The sequence below is a fragment of the Odontesthes bonariensis genome, chromosome 1, assembly GCF_027942865.1.
Source record: "Odontesthes bonariensis isolate fOdoBon6 chromosome 1, fOdoBon6.hap1, whole genome shotgun sequence".
In the NCBI taxonomy this organism is placed as follows: domain Eukaryota; kingdom Metazoa; phylum Chordata; class Actinopteri; order Atheriniformes; family Atherinopsidae; genus Odontesthes; species Odontesthes bonariensis.
Genome location: NC_134506.1, coordinates 9,717,072 through 9,744,966, shown reverse-complemented (window position 1 = coordinate 9,744,966; position 27,895 = coordinate 9,717,072). Strand labels below are relative to the sequence as shown.

Here is a 27,895-nt window from a genome sequence, read left to right as displayed (position 1 = left end):
TATTACCTCCATTCAGCACTGAGGGGAGGCTGGATATTGAAAATGAATGGATAAGCTCACAAGCTCCAAAATATTGGACAGAAACATTGGACACAACTTTAATGCCTCAGATTGAACCGGGAAAAGATGTTAATGGGAGCTATTGAAACTGGACCTAACACTAAATAGATATATGACAGTAAAATCCCACTATCTTTGAGCTAAAGGTAAGATGAATTTTTGAGAAAAGACATCTGCAGATCTAAAGAATCTGGCTGCACTACTGTGAATCTTGCTGATATGCTGTGCTGAAGCAAAAAATGTCCGAAGACTTCATACAGCATATTCTTTTATGACATGAATCCCAGTTACTGTGACACTATGAAAATGATGTTTCTATTTGCACAGTTAGGCATAACATGTCTAAAAATTTACTACTGTGCCCGGCTTTGTATGTTTATTTTATTCGACTGTGATTATGACGAATGGTGCACTACCTTGAATACTGCTAACACTAAGACCGGTGGGACAACTTTATCTCCTTTTGTTGTAATGAGTGGGTCAGATGCTAAAAGACCTAAAAGAAAAAGCATTGGAACATCTTCGCAAAACCCTGAAAGAATACTGACAAGCTCTTATCATGGCTTGTTATGGTCCCAGAAAATAATGTGATCAAAACAATGAATTAGATTAGTCTTATTATTCATTAATAATCACCTGACTGGTCTTTATTGATATGTTCCAGGTAATTCAGGGTTCTTCAAAATTCAGTTGCTGTGGAAATGTTGGATCTTCCCCCCTAAAGGGTTGAAATGGCACAGACTAGCTCTTATCCTTGGTGTTAGAATCATCTTAATTCAGAATAAGAGACTTACTCTATGGATTTTTGAAAGTAAGTCTGGAAAATTCACCAAGAGTTAAGATGGCTCAAAGAGCATATTTGCATGAGGTTTATGCCTCTTCTACGATGTAACCCTAAGTTAGCTGTTTTCTGTAGTACATTTTAGGGAGGTTCTCCCTTTAATCAAATCTTAAACACAGCAATATGAACCCATCTTCAAGTCGTGACTTGTAATGTTATGTTTAGCCAGTTGGAACATTTGTTTTATTTTCCTGCAAAAAGTTATACAAGGACTGCTGATGTTAAACTTTTAAAACTGCACAGGTTGCAGTACGTATGAGTTCAAACAGCACAGTATCAGATAGATAGATAGATAGATAGATGACTTTATTAATTTGGGAGGTTCCCTCAGGGAAATTTAAATCTCACTCAAGCTCAGCACTGTTATATACAGAAATGTACAGAAGAGACAAAAGTGGAAAATACCCAACACCAGCATCCGTATAATGATAATATTACTATTATTATTATTATTATTATTATTATTATTATTATTATTATTATTATATGAAGTCAGCGTTCATATTACAAAGAAGCAATATAAGAGTGAAACCTGGTGGATACAAGACAATAACATCTGTTTTATTAAAGTCAACGCTGTTCTCATTTTGCACGGAATCTTCAACCTGCAACTTTCACAGAACACAGTGGCTGATGAAGACGTTTAAAAGGGGCACTTCTCTTTGGCGGAAATACAGCTCAGGAGTCACTAAGCTCTTTTCCTGAAGCTGTAAGCCTTTTTATTCTCTTTGCCCTCTGGAGGCGTTTCAAGATGATTGATTTTTACATTATTTTAATCCAGTGGCCTGACGTGTTATTGGAAAGAGGAGTGATGGACCTGGATGTGCAAGAGAGGGCATTGATCACTGGGAGAGGGGAGGTCGGGTCGTTTCCCCTTGGATCCTACTGAGACTCAGCTGATTGTGTCACTCTGGGTGTTAGCACGAGTTGATTCGACTCATCGCAAAGTTTATTCTCACAAAGCATCCTTTACTGCTGCGTCCACTGAAACAGAGCCTTTGTCCATGCGTAAAGCAAACCGTGCGATGTCCTCGTGATGACCCAAGTCTGAAGTTGCAAAGACAGTTAATATGCATATAACAGACGAGACGATCTATCTAAAACAGGAATAGGTGTGTAGCTGCGCACTGTTCGCGTGCACCGCCAGATTAAACGTGATGCCGGCGTGATATGGTCGGAAACAAGGCGCGGAAGAGAGAGAGTGGGGAAGCAAACGGAGGTAAGCACGCACTCGAGCCGTTAGAAGCAATTCTTTTCCTGGAGCGCGCACATACACACAGCGCTGCTGGTGAGACAGCAGACAGGAAGGAACGGCGGAGAAGGACGCAAGCCAAACGCATAAAGTTACTCTGCATCGACGGAAGTATGGTGCCAGAACATATATGTGTTGCATTTTAATCAAAGTTTTGGATCTTAGCTGGAAAGAAGAGAAATATCCCCGAGGAACGGATGCACACATGGATTTCTGAGAGGTACCAGCGCCAGTGGAGCCAAAGAGATATCCAGTCATGATTTGGGTCACATTTTTACCATTTTTGATTCGGTGCGTTGTCGGAAACAGGACAATGGACCAGGTGCCGTTCTTTCATGGGCATGTATTTGAGAACTCCTCTCCGGGCTCCCGGGTCAACGGGCTTAGCATCCCGCTAAAACGTCTGAACTCGCAGAGGCTGTGCGGTGCCGGGGAATCGGGCTCAGCGGCAGCGCACTTCAAACTCTTGGGAGAAGGGAGTGATAATTTTCATGTCTTTGCGCACCACAAACGGGGACATATTTTACTGAAGACTTCTCGGGTTTTGGACAGAGAGGAGCGGGCTGAGTACGCACTGGGTCTGTGTTTGTGTTGCGGACAGTGCCCAGAGCTCTCCTGGGAAGAGGAAGACGAATATCAACTTGTCGCCGAGGTAGCGTCCATCCAGGTGGATGTACTGGACTCTAACGACCACTTGCCCACTTTCCCCAGTGGCGATGTGAAACTGAGTGTGGATGATGCTACTGCGCTCCGCACGGCGATCTACTCATTCACAGCGCAGGACGGTGACAGCGGAAAGAACGCCGAGCTGATCTACTTCGCTTTGCCTAAGAACGGGAGTTTCTACGCGGTGCCCAAAACTGGTGACATCCTCCTTGTTGACTCAATCCTCGGTTTGGATGAACCGATTAAGTTTAAAGTTTTTGCGCGTGACCGCGGGTGGCCACCTCGCACAAGTCAAAGCGTCGCAGTGGAAATAAATCCACGGCAGTGGCCCGTGGCGACCTCAGTGTCTCCTCAACAGGAGAATCAAAAAACAAAATCACCAATCAATCTACGAACACGTTTGTCCAGATCAGTGCCGGAACCAGAAAACCCATTTTTAATCAGTGTGTCCGAGGATGCAGGGATCGGTTCAGTGGTGATGAACTTGAACCCGGTGAGGTTTCAGTCCGCTACGTTTGAGCTGGTGGAGCCCAACATGGAGAGCTCCCCTGTGAGCGTGAACCGGGACAGCGGGGATATAGTCATATTACGAAGACTGGATCGAGAGACTGAGCCACTGGTGGAGATCACAGTCAAAGTGCAGGATAAAAGAGGTGAGCAACACCGAAACGCATGTCTGCGAGTACGTGAGTCGGTATGTGTGTGCGCAGCAATGCATGGAAGGCAGAGACGAGGTGAGACAGTAACAGTATGGTGGCTGGATTGCTCATGCGCTATCTGCGGAGGGAAGTTGTGCAAAAACGCAATGTGCACACAATGTTACAAGTAACCTTACTTTATCTTAAAATATTTTGTCACACGGCTGAATCGTGTTGATTTCATGCGCATTTACGCACGATGAGGGAGAGTGTGTCCAAATTTGTTCTAAAAGTTCCATTTTCCCTAATGTCCCATTGTCATATATTCATTTTAGTTTTAATAGCTAAATGGTGACCCCGAAAACCAAGAGAAAATGTTTAATTTAAAGTAATTTCTCTAGTTAAAAACATGTATGGTTGGATGATGATGCAAAGTGATTCCGTAAAAGTAGTCTGTTGGCTTCAGTAGTCCTCTGAGCTTTGCATTGAATCCACAGGACAAGATTCTCTTAGTAAAAACAGATTGTATACGTGACACCTTACTAATTTAGAAAATAGTCAGTGGGCAGAAGGTAGCATCATGCAGTCAGTTAGTGGAAACTGGTGGTGAGTCTTTGGATTATAGTGTGCAGTGTCAGTGTGTATCTCCAGATAAACTACTGCAGTTGCTTGTATGTATAGGCTACAAACTAATGTCTTATAGCGTTCTAACTCGGGACCCTCCTACTTTAGTTAGTGGTAACCTCTGATACCGCAGGCTACATTTTCAGAGAGAATATTCCGAGGTGGCTTCACATCATGCGCTTAACAAGCCACAGACTCACACTGTGAATACGCGAGTGTGTGCGAGCGTGGCTGAGTGTCAAAGTGCCGCATGTTTACAAAAGAGGTTAAACTGAGTGACATTCATCAGCGATGATGATGATTCATGTGCTTGGTTAAATTAGGGCAGTGTGAATATGTCCGCTACTGCTGCTGCCAGCAGCAACAGACGCTGGGGTGTCAGGTTGAGCCCCCGCGCGCAACGGCCATCATACTAGCAGGTTAATTATCACCTTCTCATCCACAGTAAGAGTAGAGAGACAAAACTAAGAGGCAGCCACTTTCGCAGTAATAAATGCTTGAATGAAACACTGGGCTAATTGACTGTGACACTGAACAGGGAAGACTTCAATACAGAGTGGAAAAGCACAATGTGTCATTGGGTCTAGAAAAAACTGAGTTCGCCCTGCTGTCGAGTTACCAGTTCACTGTATTCATTTGCTTCTGAGTATTCTACAAAGATACTTGTCCCATTTAACTACGCTTGACAGGATGAATGACTCAATCAATGTGAACTATTGTCTTGGAAATGTGAGCTATCCTGAAACAGAAAGGGTCTGCTTTTGCCAAACTTTGCTATGCTACATACAACTTTGCCTGTTTGTCACAACTTTTTACGTCTTAATATCGTTTCTAATCTGTATTTTATTCATACAGATAGGATCAAATCAGGCCATCCATATAATTGCTGCCACTGAGCAAGAGCCAAAGTTGTCAGTTATGGGTTGATGGCAGTGAAGAAAGCATTACCTTTTCAACATTGAAAATAAATGTTGAAAATAAATGTATTTTCAAGAAACATATACAAAAATCTGACTGATTTGATTGCTCAGACTCAGCACAGAATTATTCATGTACCCAGGGCAGGTCCCAACAGTGAATAAGTTTGTCATCTGTCACAGCCATCTTGAAGTGGCAGTCACAGCTGAAGTCTTATGTAGTGTTATGAAGAGCCCTTGCTGAGAAATGGTATCTCCAAGTATTGTTCAGGTAGCTTGATAGGAGGTCAAACTAATTTACCAATGTGCAAACGATGTGTATGTGTACAATAATAAGCATTCATTTTATACAGAAACTCTTTAATTAGAAGACTTGAAAGCAAAGATAGTATTTGGGTTTATAATTCTGGGTCCTTCTCCTCATCTCCCCCCTTTGCGCTGTCAACAAAAAGCCAGTGATGGTTTCATGCAGTGCTTTCATTCACTGTTTGTGCGCAGTGACGTTTTATAATTTCCCATTTTACCAGAATGAGAAATATTGTGCCAACTGGAGTGCACATATCTAATATTAAAGTGATAGTTCGGAGTAGATTCACCCTAGGGTCATTTGAACCGTGACATCCAGCCAAGTAGCCCACCCGAAGTTTTTTCGATATTGGCCGAACATCAGCTGAGTTACTGAGTTATCCCGAATAGCTTAGTACAAGTGCTAACGGACCCTGGCAGTATCTCCAAAATTACCACACTAAAATCACATGCCATGACACCAAACTTCTACAGTAGTACAAATATGGTCTGTACTCACAAAACGATGCATTTGGAAGTTTGTACACAGTCCAGGAGTTTATTATTATCAACACAAGCCTAATAGCTTCTCTGCTGCTAAAGCTGCGTCAACGTCACTTCCTTGATCTGGGAGCTTCAAAGTAAGATGAGGGTTGATCTACTACTGTAGACAACAAAGTATATGCTATATTCTACATGAATTTTTTATAAATTTTTATGTTGTAGAGTTGTGAATTTATTTCATCAATGGAGAAATTGAGCAGCCTTGCTTTGTTGTCTACAGTAGTAGATCAACCCTCATCTTACTTTGAAGCTCCCAGATTAAGGAAGTGACGTTGACGCAGCTTTAGCAGCAGAGAAGCTATTAGGCTTGTGTTGATAATAATAGACCATATTTGTACTACTGTAGAAGTTTGGTGTCATGGCATGTGATTTTAGTGTGGTAATTTTGGAGATACTGCCAGGTTCCATTAGCGCTTGTACTAAGCTATTCGGGATAACTCAGTAACTCAGCTGATGTTCAGCCAAGATCGAAAAAACTTTGGGTGGGCTACTTGGCTGGATGTCACGGTTCAAATGACCCTAGGGTGAATCTACTCCGAACTATCACCTTAACTGATGTATTGTATACAATGATAAATAGTGTTGTTATACACAGTCTGTCTACTCTTTAGCTGGCATTTCTGGAACCACAACTGTCATAACAACTGTCAGTAATTTCTGAGTTAGCTAGGTAGCTAGCTAATTAGCAAACTGAATAAGATAGCATTGTTTTAATTCTGCTCACGCAGTGAGAGTAAAACAAGGCACTTTCAAAGTTAGAGTAATTTGGTCTAAACTTTTAGCAGTTAGTTTGTTAATATTTTGATTTAGTTTGTTTATGACATGAAACATATTACCTACCTTGGTTTTACTGGTGTAGCACTCCACTGTCTTTGTTACTGCACCTACTACATTAGACTGTTTAACATCCTGAATACTGGTTGTCACTGTCTGATCCTGTTTAAGTATTTTGAAATTGGCTGAAACGATAGCTGAAATGATTCCAAATACTTTAAATTCCCCTTTAAATGTCACCAGAACTGCCCTGCTAGCGCACGCATCATATTCTTCCTCATCCGTCTCTGCCCCTCAGAAAGGCTTCAACCTGTTAGCTGCGAATATGAACCAATATTCTCTGTTATTTTACTTGAAAGTACAATAAAAATACAGATGTGGCCACTGATGATTTTTTATGAGACGACTTTGTATTTATATTTCACTGACTGCCAGTTAATGTGTGGTCTTAACTGGTGTTATTTCAATCTTTAACTCTTTAATTCACTGTGCTGTCTGATAACAGTAAAAAGTAAATAAAATACTTTACATTGAATTCAGTTGCTTTAAAGTGCATTTAAAGAGAGCACAGACTACCCAAATAATTATTCCATGAAGCTTTATCGGGAAGCCACTATTATTAGTCACTCTAAAAAATGTTTGAAAAATAATATATACGTATTGTACATATGACTATATGGCTGCTGTGCTATGCCTATATTGCTTACATTTATTTATGAGGTGTAGATTGGAGATTAGAGACACATCACATATTGTTCTTATCCAACCGAATCCAGCATTTGTTAGGGTTATTCATTCATTCTTAAATAGGTCCTGACTACATCTGTTTTTAGACTTTTGATGTGTTTTGCACTAACAGGTTAATGCAGACTTTTGAGAGAAGATCGGCTTAAATGTTTCCTAAATGGGTGGCTTTTAAAAGAGTTTTAAAGCCTAACCTTTTATGAGTTTGATTTGAGGGGTGTAATAAAGGGACCTTTGATGAATGCATTTCTTTGACTTAACTGTTTACTACTTCAAACTGAAAGACAGCAAGTTTTCATTTCCGGGATTAGCAGTGGGCAGTGGGGGGTGAGTCAGGCTCAACTTGGTGTCTCAAGAGTGAGGAACGCAGTGTCCGTTTGGTTGTTGGTGGCTCTGTTGAAGTCTTTTAATCCATGCGGAGTGGAAAGTCCTGCCGGAGCCTTGACATCCCTCCATCTGCTCCCATTATCCCTGTAATCCCATCTCATTCTCTCTATCTCTCACTCGTGCTTTCTCCCCTTCTTTCCTGTGCTCTCTTTCTTTTTCGTTTTTATTTTATCTCTCACTTCAGGGATTTAGCAGGAGTGCAGGCACAGTAAAATACTGTAGGAGAGAAGGCTTCTGGTATGATTCTTGGAAGGATAAAAGAGTATTTGTGATGCTGAAAGTGTGATGTGTTAGGAATCTAAGATAACGTCTTCCTGTCTGGGTTTGTGGTCTGTTTGGGTTGAGTGTTTGAACCTACTTGTATTCCCCCTTTTGTGAGTTCGCAAACAAATTGATTCTCTGAATCATATTCTGATTTGTCTTTGCATTTGGTTTACATAGTTGTGGCATGTTAAGATTAGAGTAAATCTCCAGGGAATGAATATAAGTTGATGCCATTACAAAAGAAAGCTTTCCACAGGTTTTACCAGGAATGCTTTTTAATGCACAGCTGCTCCTCTTTTCAAACAGGATAATACCACTCTCTATTTTTTTTATTGTTCTATCAAAAACCTATGTGTTTTTGTCCACACAGGATTTGGGTTTGGTATCGCAATCCTTTCTTTTTCACAAGTCATTTAATTCTGTGCCAACCGCTACAAGAGCATGAAGCAAGTGCCCCATTAATTTTCCCCAAAGGTTGCTCCTCCCCTCTAAAACAGCCACTAAAAGGCAGCTCTTTGTCTGCAGTAGTTCCTGTTGGCAGAATGATTAATTAAATGATTCATCTGGTTAATTACTTAAATGATTAATTTAGTTAGTCACACAGAGGTCCTTCTTCGGTCTTTAAAGCTTTCCATTTTGAAAAATTCACATGCACAGCTCTACATGTCATATTACATTATCCACTTCTGTCTCAATTAAGGTGTAACCTTCTGTTGTATTCCTATTATCCAACTCACTCTGCATCTAGCACATCAAAGTTGAGTATTGTAGATCCTTGGTCTAATGACTGTATAGCTGATTGATTATTGATTTATTTAAGAATAAATGTATAGTAAATAAATAGAAAAAGAAAACAATGTATATAAACGTTCATCAGGAAACTGTCCTGCTCTAACCAACCAACTTTGTTCATAAGAGTCATGCAGACCTAGTGTGGAAGCAGAGGATTAGGATAATTGAAGAGAAACAGCTGGGTTTAATCAAGACAGCTGATCTTACACAGATTCCTTTTACTGCTAAACCAAACACACACATATGCAGACAAACATAAACGTGGGAGCACAAGGACCACAAGTGTGTTAACAATAACCTTATATACTGTGTTTTTAGGTTTCTTTCTGAAATATAGAGTACTTATGCATCGAGTTTATTAACATTTTTGATATACACGGACACATACTGTGCAGTCCCCACTAAAGTATGAGACTGGGCTTATTGTGTGTTCCAGGCTAACAAAACACCACTCCATATCACGGCAGTGAGAGAAGACTGTTAGCTGCATATGTTACTTGTCTCGTGTATGTTCTTTTGAAATGCATAAATCTCTCATACTTGGCTATCTGTGAACACACAGTAGGGCAGAGAGAGAGGGGGTGACATGCAGCAAAGGGCCCGAGTGTTTGAATCGAGCCTGGGTCAAGTTTCTGCTTAATTCAGAAACTTGAAAAGGTAGAAATTTGTGCTTGGTATCACTGTGATTATTTAGCTTTCAATGTTATAGGTATCAAGAGAACATTGTTTTTTCTCTGTGCCTCTAAAGGTTGGTGCACAGAGAAACACTCAGCCATGTCAAATTCCATCAGTTTACAGTCAGATTGGTGTCTCAGTGGTTTAAAGGATAAGACCGGTTTTTTGACATTGGGCCCTTGATTTCACATTATAACATGATGTTCTACTCACCCCTGCTTGTTGTTGGTCATTTGGAGCTGTTCCGAAGATATTCGCGAGGTGTCTGGCTGCTCTCTTGAGATATTCGGCCATGAAACGGTTTCCTATGGGCAAGCTTATACAGGCACAAACTATGCTGTTTATAATTTATTAATTACTGTACACTAGCACTGATAACGTGGAGGTGCGTCGCTTACTTAAAAAAATCCGGGTTACTAATTTTGAATTTTAGCCGAATGAATAAATAGGCAGCAGGTCTGTGGGCTGTCTGTGGCAGTAGCACGACGAGGACGTCAGTAACACCCACTTTACGACAAAAAAATCAAAATTAGTAACCCGGATTTTTTTTAAGTAAGCGACGCACCTCCACGTTATCAGTGCTAGTGTACAGTAATTAATAAATTATAAACAGCATAGTTTGTGCCTGTATAAGCTTGCCCATAGGAAACCGTTTCATGGCTGAATATCTCAAGAGAGCAGCCAGACGCCTCTCGAATATCTTCGGAACAGCTCCAAATGTTCAACAACAAGCAGGGGTGAGTAGAACATCATGTTATAATGTGAAATCAAGGGCCCAATGTCAAAAAACCGGTCTTATCCTTTAACACCAGCTGTTTGTGGAAAAAACAATTCCCAGCTTCATATGGTGTCATTGGTTCTTACTGGCACCATTCTCTGATTGAAGGGCTAATAGCTGAGAGTAAAATGTTTGATACCATAAACTGAGATAAACCCTGCATCAAATCATTTGGAAGATGAAGTGGTGAAAATGGATTTAAGATGTTTAATTGAAAACATGAAGTTTGTTAGATTATCTGAGGAAATTAAATATGTTTCAGCGGTAGAAATGTTGCTGTGATACAAACTGCATGATACTTATTTATTTCTTTTTTGTTTGAGCCTTTTAAATGCGTTTATATAGCAATAGAAGTTGAAATAGAAGGCAGTGAAGTAAACAAAACCTAACTTTTGTAGATGCTGTTGAAGCATGAAAGAAGTTGAAAATGTAGTTAAAACTGTTATTAAAACTTTACTGTAGAGTTTAACGGAATAAAGCTGAAGTGCAAGATTGAATGTTTGTTTGAAATGAAGTAAAGCGCAAACACTGACAGGAGTATGAGTACTAAATGGAAAATGTCAGGTTAAGTTTAAGTAATCATAGGAACTGAAGGTTCCAATCTGAGTTTAAGCGCTGACAGGACCGAGCTAGTATGGTCAAGCGAAGTTAAAGTTGTTATATTTAATGACTTTTCCAAAATGTAATACACAGTCTCAAGTCTTGCTATACTATTGCTCCCCGTGCTCATTGTGTCTGCACGGCTGCCAAAAGACACCTTTTCTCTCTCTCTACTACGTGTCATTGCTAGAAAGTTTCAATATTATTTCTTCTTCAACAGCATTACAGATAATCTTGTTTTCTGTCTTTCTTTCCTTTTTAATTTCGTTCTCACCTGATTGATTTTACTCCAAATTCAGATGTAATGCAGATTCCATGACAAAATATCAACTTTCTCTGAGCTTGACCTGTTTCTTAAAGGAAAGATTAAGTAATCTATCACTTTCAGGGATGTAAAAAATAAAGAGTCATAGAAGAACCATCAAAACAAACCGATTCACATGTCACCTGGGAAGCATGGCGGTACAGTGCCTTGCTCAAGGGCACCCTGTGACAAGGAGCTGGACTGACATTAGATATGTTATGACATTAGATATCCAGCTGAGGGTTTTTTTGTTTTTTTGAGTGGCGAGAATGGGAATCGAATCGCCAACCTTCCAGTTGTGGGACGACCCAATCTAACCACTGAGCCACGGCCGCTCTTCAGTTCATACTGAGGACAATTTAAGTGCAGTGCAATCCAGTTTGACGACCTGTTTAATTATATTTCAATATGTTAAGTTGAGTGAGTTAGGCTTGTAGCCTTATTCGGCCATGACCTGCAATCCATCAAAACTGGAGCTCCAAAAAGTCAAAAGGCTTTTCATCATTTATTTTCAGTAACACTATTTTAGTTTCTAACCTTTAAAACATCTGCTCTTGAAATTACCATTTAGAATTTCGAGACTGTCCTCTGCACAGTGACAAAAGAAACTTTGAAGGTTTCTAAGCTAAGGCAGGCGCTCAATGACAGATGAGTGTCGGGGGAAGTCTGCCTAATAGACACAGATAACACTTTATCCATGTGTCCCAGTCATCATTCCCACCTTACCTATTGTACCATTTTTTTTATTGCTTTTTACAGTTGTTACAGAGGGATAACCCAGCTATTTTGAGGTATAATTTGAAAAGCAGTTGTCAGAAAAATGAACACTGTAGAACCATGTCATCTCAGGTATTTTGGATTGGACCCTACAATGTGTCAGAATGTAATTTTATCTTCTTCTGTTGTAGTTTAACAACTTTTGGTAAGACACAAAGGCTTACAGAGTCTGATAAAGTGCTATCACAGCCATAAACTTTAACATACCAGGTCTGCCATCTTTACAAGAAGATTAAAACATTTAAAGTAGCTTCTCCTTCCTTCTGTTGTCTTCTCCACAAAGCTGGCACTAACTTCTCCTTGTAGCGATTGCTTGTGACTTCTTATTTCATTGGTTTCTTGTGTGAAACCAATGAATGTGAACAGACTTCGTCTTTCACAGAATGTAGTTGGTGCTCTGTTCACTCAAAGCAGAAATCCAATGACTGATTTTGCTCATGATATATCGTTTAACACTTAAAATAATAAAAAAAAATATCTTATAGATCATAGGCTCCAGCCCCCTCGCGACCCGACTGACAGATTCAGCGGTATAGAAAATGGATGGATGGATGGATCTTATAGATCTTATTAACTTCATTCTATCAGAGGTGGACTGGTGAACTGGTGGACTGTCTGCTCCTAATCTCTGGAGTGGGTGTTGTTTAGCCTTAATGATAATTAGTAACTACAGTGACTTTCTTTCTCATACCTGCTGCTGCTGATGTTGTTGCTGTTTGTTTGTTAATTTCTCCTTTCAAGTATTGTTATGAAAAAGCAAAAAGACAATGGTGGTGCAATGAGAACACTGGCACTGGTGTTGCCTCTGAGCACGGCAAGAAAAAAAGTTCAATTTTCAATATATATAAATTATTATTATAAAATAGTCTTTTTTTTGTCTTGGAAAAAAAACCCAAAAAACAGGCTCTGAGCCAATGTTTACATGTTATTTTTTGGAAACAATGTGTAGATATTATAAAATACATGGTTTTATAATACATAGTTAGGGACAGAGAAATATAAATTATTTTTTTCCATTCATGGGTTGTGGCCTATCATGTTACGTGGAAGCTGCCCCATACAAATAACAGCCTATGTTACCAATTCTACACGTTACAATTTTTAGGTATTGATTGTGACTTTACCACATTAGAAGAAGTGGATACATTTTGCATTTGCACGTTTTCAAGTGCTTCTGAGCTCAGACACCTCGTGACAAAGGGACAGCACATCAAACCTGTGAGAGCCAAAAATGTTTGTATAAATGTTCTGATCAATCCATTCAGTAGCTTAAAAGATTTTTTTAGTCTGGTAGTACCTCCAGCTTCCCTTGAGATGGAAGGGAGTACAATACATTACTATGACTCAGAATAATGAATCTGTGTCATCTGAAACCCCAGCATGTTTTTCTGCTTTTGGCCTATATTAGTGTGAGACAGCTAATTCTATGTACGCAGATTTCATATGCTGTGTAGAAATGGATTCCTCTACAGAACACTCATAACCATTCTAAGGTCTACTCATCATACAGAACAGTCAAGGAAACCATTCTCATCAATCAAGTAATGCACATTGTAAGCACTTATCGAATTAATGCATCAATTAAGGCTACTGTACTTTTATGGAGACATTTGTCATTGAAGCTTGAGTGCTTTATGATCAGGAAGCCAAGTTGCACTGTCATCTGGCGGAAACCAATATAAAGACAACAGGTGAACATATAATCAAGCTCATTTGGTGTTGTAATGAGGACAAGATCTGGCTGGTAATGAAACAGAATTTTATTTCTGTGAGCTGCTGTAAGAAGGCTTACAGTGTTTCCAAGGTATATTTCCTAAATATAGTTTCTATCATACTATTATATGTATCTAAAATGTTCTCGAATATGCTAAGTTATGGCAGGACCTCTTGTCACATTCTGGTTACACATTGTTTAATCACCTTTCTCCTTCACACCCTCCAAAAAAGCTCTGTGTTCTCCGATTGGTTGAAAAAAAAATGGTTGAATGAAGTGTAGCTGTTCATCCATCCATCCATTATCTGCCGCCTCTCTGGGGATCGGGTCGCGGGGGCAGCAGCTTGAGCAGAGAAACCCAGACGCCCCTGTCCCCGGCCACTTCCTCCAGCTCTTCTGGCGGGACCCCGAGGCGTTCCCAGGCCAGCCGAGAGACATAGTCTCTCCAACGTGTCCTGGGTCTTCCCCAGGGTCCCCTCCCAGTGGGAGCTGGGAGCTGTTCATTCTTTCTTTAACGCATCCTAAACTAACCAGCAGACGGGCATTGATAAACATGTTTTGTGATGATGAAGTGAAGCCTGGTGTATACAAAGGAATTTCAGGCAGTTCAGGAACACCGTGTAGTGGAAGAGAATAACTCTTTTTGTTGTGAACTTGTTGAGCATTGCGACGTCGCAGACTTTTTCATGCAGAAAAAGCTGTTCAACGCACTAAAGGATAAAAATAAAGCACATATCATTCTTTATTCTTTTATTTTCACATGATCTAGCTGTTATGAAAACTCTTGACATGAATAACAATTTAACATGATATATTTAACATAACATGATCATTTATCATGTGCATTTCCAGGGAGGACAGACAAAGCTGGCTGGAAATACCTGTGATGCTGGTTCTAGGGCTTGGGGTAATGAGCTGGTTTCATTTTTCAGTTGTAGTTAGCAGCAATGATTTGTGCCAACATTAACTGCAATAACTGTACAATAAATTACCTTTTTTTAGTGAGGTTTTATTGGAATTTTTCTCTGTTTTACAATTTCACCTATGTTCCTTTTGCACCAGACTAGTTCCTTTGAGTAATGCTAGACTTATTTATTTTGATGGCAAATTATAAGTTTGAAATTCTAAACATTGAATCCAAAAAATTGCAAATAATTATTAGTGCATTAGGTGAAGAATGTCATTTTTAGGATGTCGGCATTGGCGCTGATCTCATGTGCAACCTGCCTGTTGTAAAATGGGCATCTGGTAGAAACTCATCTTGGCTGGTTTTATTCCTTTGTTTACAGACTTGTTTGCCTATATAATACAAAGATGATTTGAGAAACTGGGAGATTAATTTCAATTTATCAAAACCTGTTGGGGTTTAAGGATAAATATGTTTTATGCCTAAAGTTAAGGATGAGGTTCTGAGGTTTAAAGGATTGTTGTACTCCTGTACAACTTCTTGGTCTGTGACTCTATGATGTCATATAACTATAAGTACAATAATACAGTATAGTTATATATTATTATTTTTTTCCAAAGTTGACATTTTTATTTGTAGAATTAAACTTTAATTTCAGGAAATGCTGACTAACAGCACAATACAAAGGAAATTAAAGAACTGAAAATATCCCCATTCGGTTTTCTGTCATGTTATCAAGGTATTTGTTTTTTGATATTGTGGTGGCATTTTTTTCCCCTCTATCTTACAAGCATGGTGTCGCTGGATCAATTCCCTGTGTATTTAAAGTTCTAAAAATTAGAAACAAGTCAGCGGGAAAAATGACTAATGCAACAATTAGAAATATACAGATCACGAGATAAAGCTGCCACAAACCTGTTTTGATTTAAAAAAGTAATAAAAAAATAAATAAGACAATATTTGTCTACAAAATTAGCTGTTTCCCAAAGGTGCCTCTAAAATCTTCTGTGCTGTCAACATAGGTTTAAATGTGAACTCATTAATGTTTTAATGAATTCATGATCACTAGGCTTTGCCTGCATGGAAAAACATTTTACAACACAGCAAATTCCCTTGCATTCCTGCCATAAAGGCAGCCTTTCTTCACTGGTCAGAACTTATCAGGAAAGGTGGTGTGTCATTGATTTAACAATCCTCATTTGGCTCATAAATTCTCCATCTACTACAAACAGAAAACTTCAAGTTTGCTTTACATACATTCTCGATACCTCATTAATAAAACTTGACGTGTCTTCTGAATTTCTCATTAGTTCAAGCAAAATCAGCAAAGGATAAAATGGCTCTAGGTTTAAAATATCTCATTCAAATCAACCAGGTATGGAAGTGATTCAGGAAACTTTGGCAGTTGTATCATCTCAGTGGACTTGATTTTTCCTTTTTTGTTTCACACCAACGCCACATGACAGATTTCATTGTTTTTAGAACGATTCTGCTGAAGTGAGCCAGTAGCTCACTTGGAAATATTTATGCAAAGAAAAGTACACCATTAGAGGAGACTTGTTGGTAATATGCCGACAACCTCTTTACTGCATGTCTCCTGCTCCTAAGAGAAGGTCGTCTGCCATGCTTATGTCATGTTGCCTCTGCAGCTGCTCCCTAATTGACGTGTGCATCGCTGTAATGTGGTGAGAGTAGCCTATTTATTTGTGTGTGGGTAGAAGCCACAAGGTAGCTTCCTCTTGTCTTGCCTTTCTGCCAGCTTTTGCTGCAGCGGGATCAATTAACGTCTGCGTGTGTGTATGAGTGTGTGCGTGTTATTGTGTGCAACAGCAAGGGTGTGTAGGAGGGTCAGCATACTCGTGTTTGGATCAAATAAGTATGTTTGAGAGAGGGTGTGTGTGCGTGCGTGCGTGTGTGTGTGTGATGTAAACCCCTGCTGTCGGACCACTGGCCCGCAGCACCTCCTCTAATATGCTGAGCACACAGGAGAAGTCTTTTTCGTTCTTCCTCCCTCTTCTCTATCTTGTATTTCTGTTTATCTCATAGAGGAATACACATTTTCCTTTGATTTTCTTTTTTTTCACTTGACTCAGTCAGAAGTGTCTCCTTTCCATCCTATGTTGGTACATGTTCAATGGTTGCACGCCCTCAAACTGCGCATGTATTTCATCCGATTCATTTTCTCCATCTGATCTTTACTTTTTTGGGGCTTTTCCACCATATGCCCATACTTTTTTTTTTCTCTTCACTTGTGACTGTTTGAAAAAACTTCCTGCCTTTTAGTGCTATCTCTTCCAGGCTCGACACCAGCTGATTTTTATCACATTTCCCATCATTTTTTTCTCCAGATCTTACCCTTCCCTGTTCCTCTCGCACCATTACATTTTTTTTCCACGATTGTGAACATATATGCCAGCTTTATTCACCTTTTCTTCATTTATTCTCTCGGCATCACTTAGGGACTTCCATTCCTCTCCCTCCTTCTCTTGCTGTGGCTCATGCTATCAATGTGAGTGATTGTGCAATCCTGCGGCGTGTAAAAGACATGAGGAGACTGTCAAACAGATCAATAGACAGTGTCTGAATATGTCTTCTAACCCTCTTCCACACACCATTGCTCAAATATACACACACACACTCACGTGCATGTTGAAAAGCGTTCCACCAGTCACAGATGCAGACAAACAAACGCTTAATGCATCAACATGCATTCCACACAAACCAGTAAGTACACATGAATCCACAAATACAAACACAGAGCAAGAAACATTGCATTTATATTTGAAATTGTTCCTTTGGAAATGAAAATAGAACATAAAGACACACATTCAAGGCAATTGTTTGGGTCACCCAGGCTGGTAATTGTGTTTTACTGTGATTTTCCATCTTAACTGGTGGAAGTTAGTAGATCTGACGAAAGCAAGGTTGATCAGTTAAAGACTGGAAGCAGCTCTGTCTGACTCAACACAAACACACATACACACACTCCCATGTTGATGTACTACAAGTGCCTGATCTCTTATCTATGCCCCACAGTAGTGGCCGCTACAAAAAGTGTAGCTGGCATTCTGTGCCACAGTGTTTGTCAGATCATCTACCAGTTTGAAACTGCTCCCAACACTGAGGGCAGAATGCAGGCAGCATAGCTGTCATGGCTGCATCTACAAGAGCCCTCCCAATTATATTTTACATAGTTTTCCGACATTCTTATCCGCTCTAGTTTTCCAGAGGTTTCTATGACTACAGCAGGACAAAAATAAAGAAGCAGTGGAAAACATGCAAAGGTCAGAGCTATAGTGGTCTAACAGTATTAGAGCAATGACAGTGAAATGCATGCAGGCCAAAGTTAGGAAAGAAAATGGGAGGTATACATTACTTTTCAAAGCTTCTATGAGCATGTGATGTGTATAGTTTTATTCACATAGAATGTTGTTCTAACACTGAAGTGGATTTTTTTTTTATAAAAGCAGAACAGGATGAAAATAAGTTTTAGGGAGCCAACCAACATCCAATGGTTTTCAGTTCTAAACACAATGATGCACAGATAGATATAAAGAAAAAAATGTCTTTGTAATGTATTTGCTGTTTTACGACAACAGGAGATTTTGATGTCAAGTATTACAAGGCAATTTGAAACCAAGAAAGAGTGACCTTTCTCCCACCAATCCTAACCTTAGGGTGAGAAAACAAATAGAGACATGAAATAAGTTAGTGAATCCTTCAATATTATGTCAGTATTTGGTTCACATATTCTCATCAAGTATTTTCAGTGTTTGTGCTTCAGGTCACTGTTATTTAACATTGATAAAGATTCATCAAGTGAAAACTGTTTTCATTAAAAATAAGCGCATATCAGCTCCCTGCAGCGAACCCGTGCTTGTACTCCACTACCAATCCTGTGTGGCTCTTTATTTTTAACCATTGCATATTTGACTGTCTTCAAATTCAGCTCAATGCTATGGTAAAGTAAGTGAGAACATTTCAATTAAATTCAATACCGTTTTATTCATATAGCTCCAAATTACAACAAATGTCAACAACACATGTTGAAAATGATGCAACATTATTACCCGACCATTAGAATGCAGTGAGGTGAAAAGGAATATAAACAGTATCATTACTTATTAAAGGTAAACTAAGCCAAAATTCAGAAGAAGTGCAAAACAATTACACCCTTTAGCAGCAATAACTTGAAGTAATCGTATAACTTTATCAGTCTCTGATATTGTTGTAGAGAAATTTTGGCCCACTAGCCTTTACAAGATTCCTGAAGTTCATATAGAATTGTGGGTATGCATTTCATACACAGCTCTCCTTTTTTTTGGGGGGGGGGCTTTTATGCCTTTAATTGACAGGATAGTTGAAGAGAGACAGGAAGCAGAGAGAGGGGGAATGACATGCAGCAAAGGGCTGTCCGATGTGGGACTTGAACCGGGGCCAGCTGCAGCGAGGACTGTAGCCTCTGTACATTGGGTGCCTGCTTAACCCACTACGCCACCGACCACCCCTACACAGCTCTCTTAAGGTCCCACCACAGCACTTCAGTCAGGTTGAGGTCTGTACTTTGACTGGACCATTGCAACACACTCATTCCTCTCATCAATCAGCAAATTCTGTTGTTGATTTTCTGCTGTGTTTCAAGTTTGTCCTGTTGCATGAACCAGTTTCAGCCAAGCCTTAGCTGTCAGACAGATGGCCTCGCACTTGTTTATAATAGCCTTGTTTTAAATCATCATATTTTTTTGTTCAATCAGCTGAGTCTCTTTTCTTAATGTTTACTGTAGCTGGAGGCAGCTGGCAGCAACCAATTACAACAATTTCTTGGACAGTACTTTCATATGGCCCCTTCTACCACCTGAGGTGCATGTGTTCCCACTCTTTGGAACACAAATTCCCTGCGGGAAAAATCCCGCAGGGAATTTCCACAGCCAGCCTCTGTTTGAACAACTAACTTCACTTGATACACTGCATCTAAAAGTGAACTGAACTCCTGAGTAAGTCTTTCTAATTTATTGACTTTTTAATTCAATAAAGCAAGGTAAGTCCAAACTTCTTCGGGGGGGTTTATTAATGTTTATTTTTAAATCTGGTTTTAAGAGGGAAAAAAAAGGAAAGAAAAAAAAAAGGTTTAATGCGTTTTACATGACCAGACCAGAGGTGACAAGTAACGAAGTACAAATACTTCGTTACTGTACTTAAGTAGATTTTTCAGGTATCTGTACTTTACTTGAGTATTTATTTTTCGGATGACTTTTTACTTTTACTCCCTACATTTATACACAAAAATATTTACTTACTACTCCTTACATTGTAAAAACAGGCTCGTTACGGTACAACGTAAAAGCATACGTAAAAGAACTAGAGAGGGAAAGATGGAGAAGAAGAGGGGGACAGGTAACCGCGGGAAGAAGTCGAGTGAGTGAGGGAACGGTGGAGAGAGAACCGAGAACTTGTACTGTAGCAGCGACACGGAGGAAGGAAGCGAAGCGGAGAGTATGGCTTTAAAGATTTAAAAGAGTTATTCGTTGTTGTCGGCTCCAAAAAGGACTCGTGCGCTGTGTCCCGTATCAACCGAAAAACCATGAGCTGCTGGCGACCCAACAAAAGACCAAATAACATTGGTCTGTTGTTATTAAGAGTGTAAACATCCAATGTGGCTTTCTGGTCATAACTATTACTGATTACAGTTTGGTTGTGCTGCAGTGGAAAAAGAAAACAATGTGTAGTATTCAGAGTACTTTTATCCAGATGCTCATGCAGTACCTCTGGTCAGTTCAATCTTGATTATATTGTCTTAACTTTTTTCATTTAACAAAATGATCAAATGATGTATTGTGTTTCATTAATGGCAAAAATTCATTTTTACTTTTACTTTGAAAGTTCATTTCAGAGCCTTTACTTTCTTACTTTTACTTGAGTAAAGGAGTTGGATCAGCACCTCTACTTTACCCAGAGTATTTTTTTACACATGTATCTGTACTTCTACTTAAGTACATTATATGAGTACTTTTGCCACCTCTGCCCCAGACACACCGCACAAAGAAAGAAATTAGGTAACGTCCCAAAGGGCGAATGGATGTTTAAGGGAACTGCGATCCAAATTAAAGCACTTTTACAAGCAGGAAGCCTTTGAACTTTAACCTCTCAATTGCGCTCAATCACAAACTCTCAAACCCGTTTGAAGCTGTTGGTTCTGAAAGCGATCTCTGTCATCATCATTTGATAACTCGAATTAATTCAATAATTAATGATTCAGTCCAGCACAGAAAATGTGGTTTTCAAGCTGATGAACAGGAATTCAGTATTTTATTGGTGCCATGAGGCACAACTTTCAAAGTTATGTATTTCAGTAAGAAGTCTTACTGTTATTACTTTAACATATCAGTGTTTGGGACTGCAGTTCAATTAAAGGAGTTGTTTTGTTTGCTCCATCTGGCATCCGCTCTGACCTTTGTCACATCTTAAGTTAAGACTATTTCTCTGGATACAGTGACACTGAGATCCTCAACAGAATTATTTCCGTGTGCGTATCCAAAAGCAAAAAAAATAAAAAACAAAACACCAAACCCCCTGTTTAAAGGTTTGCTGTTATGCTGGATTGAAATATCTGAACCGGGCATGAAACCACATTTTTTTTATTTTCCAGTAACTCACTTTTATAATCTGTCCACCTAGGAAAAATCAGTGCCATCTTTTATGGTGAATACCATAAAACAACATATGCTTGAGTTATAGCGATCTTAACTCAAGCTGCCAAAGGACTCATGCTCTGCTATACAGCACCATGCACAGTAGAAATATTCTAAAAGATTCAGGGAGCACTTATCCTAAACTGCATAGTCAGGGTAATCTAATTACAGACGCAAAAATAAAAAGCCTGAAGGTGTCACAGAAAAACAGTCACACTTATGCACATAAACCATTCATAACGTCTATATTTTAGTGAGCATGCAGTTGGTTTGTGCGCGTATGTGTACATAAGTATGATAACAAGAGGCCACACCTGTGAACAGTAATCTGGACACACAGTGGATTGATCTGACTCCATTGGATCAGCAGAGGTGTGAAACTCTCAATTGCTGCTATACACTCATATTCGATGTTGAGGAACAGACAGAGGGAGGAAGGAGGGGCACACTTTTAATTGTTGTTGTACATCCATGCATAGGCCAGGAAAATTTCAAAAATGAAAGTAATGTCTTTGGATACGAGCTGAATGCAGGATCCTGCGAGTGAGTGCCAGTAAAATGAAACAAAAGCTCTGATTAATTTTGCACAAGCACACACAAACACACACAATCCCACCCAGTCATGTGTCACCAGACTATCTTTGAGGTAGTTGTTCACCACAGCAGTCACAACTTCATGAGACTGTTCTGTCATTATCATCCCCTCCTATCAGTGAGCTGATGTGTGTGTGTGTGTTTGTGTTACTGTGTGTGTCAGAGGCAGAGAGACGCAGATCGATATCACTGACTGAGAGATCACAGGAATGCTTAGTGCCCATCAATGGCTTCTTGTGTATGTGTGTGTGCGTGTGTGTGTTACACAGTATCCAGTGACAGAGAGCAGGGGGAAATTGGAGGAGGATGGATAGTTGAGTGAAAGAAGGAAACAGATGAGTTGATGAATCCTATTTTCTGCTCTAAGTTTCTTCATCTCTCCCTCCCTGTCTCTCTGCCTACTCGTCTGCCTTCCTTGTTCTCAGTCTGTGGTCTGAGTCTGATCAAGCTGATGCTGTTACAAGAGCGGGTAAAACATTATGAAAGACATAATAATGAAATGAAATCTGACATTTTAGTTTAATGATTTATCTTTTCTTTTGTCCCTATTTTTTTCTGAATCTTCTTTTTTTCTTGTTTCTTGGATTTAGTTCAACTGTCTTTTTTAATTATTTGTTAGAACTGCACGAGTTCTTTTCAGATTGTGCCAATTTACTATTACTTTTTATTTGTTTTGTCATTCTTATTGTTTTTGTTGAAAAAAAGGTAATTTTTATCGACATAAATTATGAAGAGAAGAAGAAAAAATGTGTCCCTGTATTTAATGAAAATCCTGGTGATATATTGCACCGTGAGACTGCAGCCAATTGGCTGTGAAAAAAACGTAAACTTGCTTTTAGGCAAGGCATCTTTATTCATATGGCGCATTTCATACCACAGGCAACTCAATGTGCTTTACATAAAGACAAGGCATTTAAAACAACAGCATAAAAATATGCAATTTAAAGAGAAAAAAAAAATAGAATAAAAATTAAAAACACAGTTAAAAGCAATCAAAGAAGAGGGGAAAAAGAAAGATATAAACTCAACCATAAGCACACCGAAAGAGAAATGTTTTTAACCTGGATTTCAAAGTGCTTACAATTGTGGCTGATTTCAGTTCTGCTGGTAGTTTGTTCCAGTTGTGTGCAGCATAAGAGCTAAAAGCTGCTTCACCGGGTCTAGTTTGAACTCTGGGCTCCAGCATTAGCTTTTAGCTAAATGCTTGAATGAAACTTTAACTCAAACTTCCTGATGCTGGTGCTAATAACACAGAAAGTTCCGTACCCTAGTTTAATTAATTTAAATTCAATTCGTTTTTATTTATATAGCGCCAAATACAACAAATGTCATCTCAAGGCACTTAGATAATAAAGTCCAATTCAAGCCAATTGGAATTCAATTAATTGTAGTCATAATTATTCATAAAATAATCCATAAAATTAATCTGTTAGCATGTTATCATTTTCTAATACAAACAGGACAAAATCTTCAATTTTTTTTTTTTTAATTCTAACATTCTGATTTGAATTTAAAAAAAAAACAATCTGTAGTTAAAAAATGTTTTTATAATCTATCCTAAATTCATGACAAAATGAGAACAAAAATCCAAAATGGTGTCAACCAGTGTCCTAGATGCTGACTGGAGGTGAATATTTAAATCATGTCGAGCCAATATTTAAAGGATTGATCCTCTAGAAATGTAACTGCCAAATTTGATGGCATTCCATTTAAACAGGATTTCCTGAAACAACTACTTGTGACACCCCACTTTTCCAAACTCATTGTGTACTTAAGCTACGTCGGGAGCCTGATGAGTCACTTTTGAAAATTAAATTTAGCCAAGCTGGTCACGTTACAGTCCCGTATCACATTGAAAAAGCTTTCTACAATGAAATGTATTTTATTGTATTACAATACCCAACACTCAAGTCTTTCAAACCTTTGCACTTTTAATTTGTAACAAAGTAGTAGTACAGCAGAGGAGGTCAAAATACAGAATGATGTTTTCCTATTACCATTCACTGTTGGTAGACTTCTGTGTCACTTACTGGTGAAAGATAAATTTGAGGGGTTATGCAAGTATGATCAGGCCATTTATTAGCTTTTCTATTTGTATTTGTATTTGTAGCCCCAGAACATTGACTGTTGTCCCAGGTGGCTAAGTTATAAACAGTCACAGACAGGCTCTAAGATAGATTTCAACCTCATGAGAAAAGGTCACTGTATCACCAATGTCATTAGGATATATCCTGTGGGACTCACAACTATCGTTTGAAATGTCATGAAAGTATGTGCACTAGTACATATTCTTCAGTCAGGACTAAATTTGTGGAGCATCCTAAACAATGGCATAGGTATAAATATCTTACTGGCTTCGTAAAAAAAAAAAAATTAAAAGAAATAATTGACTTGGTCCAAACACCAAGGTAAAGTAGACACATGTATAATGCTGTCATATATCTTATCAAATGTAGTTGGAGTATCCACACAGCACTGCTTTGTCTTTTGGTTCTTTAGTAAAACTCAGAGTCAAATCAAGTGTTTCTCCTTGCCAACCTAACATAGAGTCGTTAACTGACACACAGAGTTTTCTGACCTTTTTCTGACCTTTGGCTACAAGATAATACTCATTTCTAAGCTGCTGTCGATAGAGCTCTCCTTTACTAATCTGCTTGAATATAAATGACCTAACTGTTATTTGTTTAATTTGAGAATTGGCCCTTTTTCAAAAACCACCTCGAAGTGAAACAAAGAAGTGAAAACTGCACAGTTACATCTGTGTAAACATATTTTATGCCTACTCTTTAGGAAGAAAGTTCCTGTTATTCCAGCACACATGAACTGCTCTGTCATGTCTCTTCCTTTTTCTTCCTTCATTTGCCAGTTTTCATCATCAAAATGCATCCTCTCACTCTGTTTCTTTGTCTTGGTTCTCTCTTTTATTTTTTCTTTCATTGTCACTGACGGTGTCAGTCTGCTTCCCTCCAAAATAGCCTCAATCAACTTAGCATCAATTTCAATATGAACAGTGCTAAATAATTGAGAGTTAAATTCCAGTAATGTGAATAAATGACAACGATGTGGCAATAAACTGTTCAAATTTCTCTCCATTTAGCCTATCTCATATCTTTTCCCCAGCCCTGATTAGGTTGTTTCCCATCCACTATGAGAGTGTAGCACTCTGTGGCTAATTGGCAAACTCAATCAAAGAGACAAATGAAGAGAGGAGAAACTGACCTTTCAGACAAAGTCATTGCTCTCCTGGCTTTTCAAATGTCTCCTTCTTTTCCTCTCATTTTCTACATCTACACTCTGCTCTTTGTATATTTCTGCTTTGTCTTTTTTTTTTTCTTTTTTTTCTTTTTTCTCTGTCTTCTAACCTTTCCTCCATTTCCCAACCTCCTCTTGTCTTCTGCCCTCTTTCATCTCTTCTCTTCTCCTTTCTCTGTGGGAAATGAGTTGCCAGTCAGTCCAATTTATTTTGACAACTTATTCTCCAGCTTGTCAGAAGAAAATTACAGCGTGCAAACGTGCTCACACACATTTCTTGAGTGTGCTCATACATGTCTATTTTCACTGCTACCCATAGCTACCCACACCATGCTATTCAAGGAGACAGGAAAGCAATGGTCCAGAGCAGAACAATGGTTGCCTGCATGGAGTGGTTGAGTCGTTTATCTGTTTGAGGCCCGAGTCTCTCCCACTTGTTTTCCATCTGAGTCGCCAACCGTGACTGATGATGCAACCAGGCCACGATGGGGTCTACATTACAGCATGACCTCGCTGTGTCAAGCACAGTTGCTAATGACTGTTGCACTGCCATTTATCACTGCAATGGCCTGAAAGATGTGAATGATTGGTTGGGGGTATGAGCATATTTATGCATGTGTTCCTATGCACTTGTGCACCACACGTAAACTTGAAATTTGAACAATTGATGGCGAGATCTGGACACACAGTTATGAGAACAGCTATTAACACATTAACCTGATGAGAATTACACTCTCACAGGACTGGATTTAATCATGGCCTGTTCAGTGTTGAAGACTATATATTATTACTTTATACGTCACCCAAAGCTATAAATAAAGAGTTATACCCAAGTTCTAATATCTTTATGCAGGAAGAACTTGTTTTGTGCAGTTGTCTTGATCTCTCACTTGCAATACTTTTTTTTTTGGCAACCTAGCCACGATCATGTTATAGTTCCCAGATTTCCAAGTATGGTACAATTCTCCAGGTAGTGTGCTTCAGCTAGAGCATACATGTTAGCCACCGTGACCATTTTAACATCGGAATGTTTCTGTGCCATAAGGAACATGTAATCCAGTACTGCCTCTCAGAGCACAAGAAGTTGTTTTTCATTTGGATAAATCTATAAGAAAATGTTTTTTTGGTTGAGGGCGCAAGTTGACCCTTTTCAGCTTCATTAGTTTTTCTTGGCCAGAAGATTGAAGCTAAAAGTCAGGTTGTTCCAACACTAAAATGTCACAAGTCAGAACCTCAAGTGGAAAGTGAAACTTTTTCAAATGTCTTTGTTATGTTGGCAGTAGGCATATTAATGGATTTTAGTATATATTTAATGGGTACAATGAAGAAAAAAAAGCTAAGGGGGTCATCGGTACCTTTTCCAATTAGTATTTTAAAATAAATGCATGTGAAACCAAAAGCAGAGTTTCTCTCAAAAGTGACCACAGTTTGCATAACAGTTTTCATTTACAACCCCCCATGTACTTTAGGAATTGGGTACACATCCATCCATCCATTTTCTATACCCGCTGAATCCATCAGTCGGGTCGTGGGGGGAGGGGGGGGGGGAGCCTATCCCAGCAGTCACCGGGCAAGAGGCAGGGGGAATTGGGTACACAAAAACAGCAATTACAAATCTTACCTCAGGTAACAATGGAGCTGCATTATTACCTTCCCTTGATTTTGGAGAAGCTGTTTTCTGTCTCAGTTGGCATTTTACCACACTTCCCACATCTGTATCTACAGTAGTAGAACGCAGGAGTATGTAGAAAAACATGTATACAGTTAGGAACTGAAAGACGACATAATTCGTAAAGTTGCACAGTTGCAAGTAATGAGCATATTTATCAAGCAGAGCATCTGGCTCTAATCTCTGTTGTCTGGTTTGGCATACTGCTCATTTTGATAATCTCAATCCAATTCTGGCTCGAATATGCACAACTGGATTTGAGGTGTTATCATGCTCAAAATATACCCTTGAGCATTGCATCTCCTCCACCATCTCAGCAAGCATTCAGGAATTCAACCAATCAGATGATACTTTCCCCAAATAACAGATCCACACTGATCTGCAAGTCATCCATGCCATGAACACTGATACACCCCCATATCATCAGATATGTCTTTTTCACCTTTTTGCTGATAACAGCCTGATTGACATGTCTTACCTTTGGCATGTTGAGCCAGATGTCAGTTATTTTTTCCCTCCCAAAAGCAGCTGAAATATGGACTCATCCAACAAAACACACACACAATCCTTGATAAAAAATAATTTTCTCTTTTAACATTGAAAGACCAAAGTTCTTCATAATCTTGCCCTGAGGAACATTTTGTAGAATTTATTGATAATTCTCTGATGGAGTTTGCCCACAAAGGGGTGAGCCACCACCCATCCTCACTTTCAAAGACAAAACCTTTGTTGGATGCTCTTTTGACATCCACTCCTGACTCCTTCACCTGTCCCCCATTAATCTGCTGATTTAAGAATTTTATATCTGTGTTACCCATTTCTTTTGCCTGCATTGCTTGCAGGAAATGTTTAATTTGTTGAAATTTTTTTAATACAGTGAAAGTGGTTCGTAAAAAGATTAAAGAAAGTTTTCTTTTACTCTAGTTACTTTTATTTGATGATGATATATGATATAAATGTATATCACTACATTTTCAGCTTTGAGGACATACACCTGATGTCTCATCCCTGGCCAGATGAGTGCAAGCTCAATGTGGCTGCTAGTTTCTTATGAGTGTAAATATGTGATTGATTGTTCTGGAACGGGGTGAAAATAAAGATATGAAGATTATTGTGTCGGTATGTGTG

At 39.0% G+C, this 27,895-nt stretch overlaps 1 protein-coding gene across 1 annotated transcript in view; it reads left to right on the top strand.

Moving 5' to 3' along the window:
- Positions 1 to 2,178: 2,178 nt before the first annotated feature.
- The window catches only part of LOC142383713 (neural-cadherin-like), a 371,241-nt gene continuing 345,524 nt past the window's right edge, over positions 2,179 to 27,895 (top strand). Inside the window, exon 1 of the mRNA XM_075469412.1 lies at positions 2,179 to 3,472. Within this exon, the coding sequence (XP_075325527.1) occupies positions 2,410 to 3,472 (1,063 nt within the window). The 5' untranslated portion in view covers positions 2,179 to 2,409. The remainder of the gene's footprint in view (positions 3,473 to 27,895) is intronic.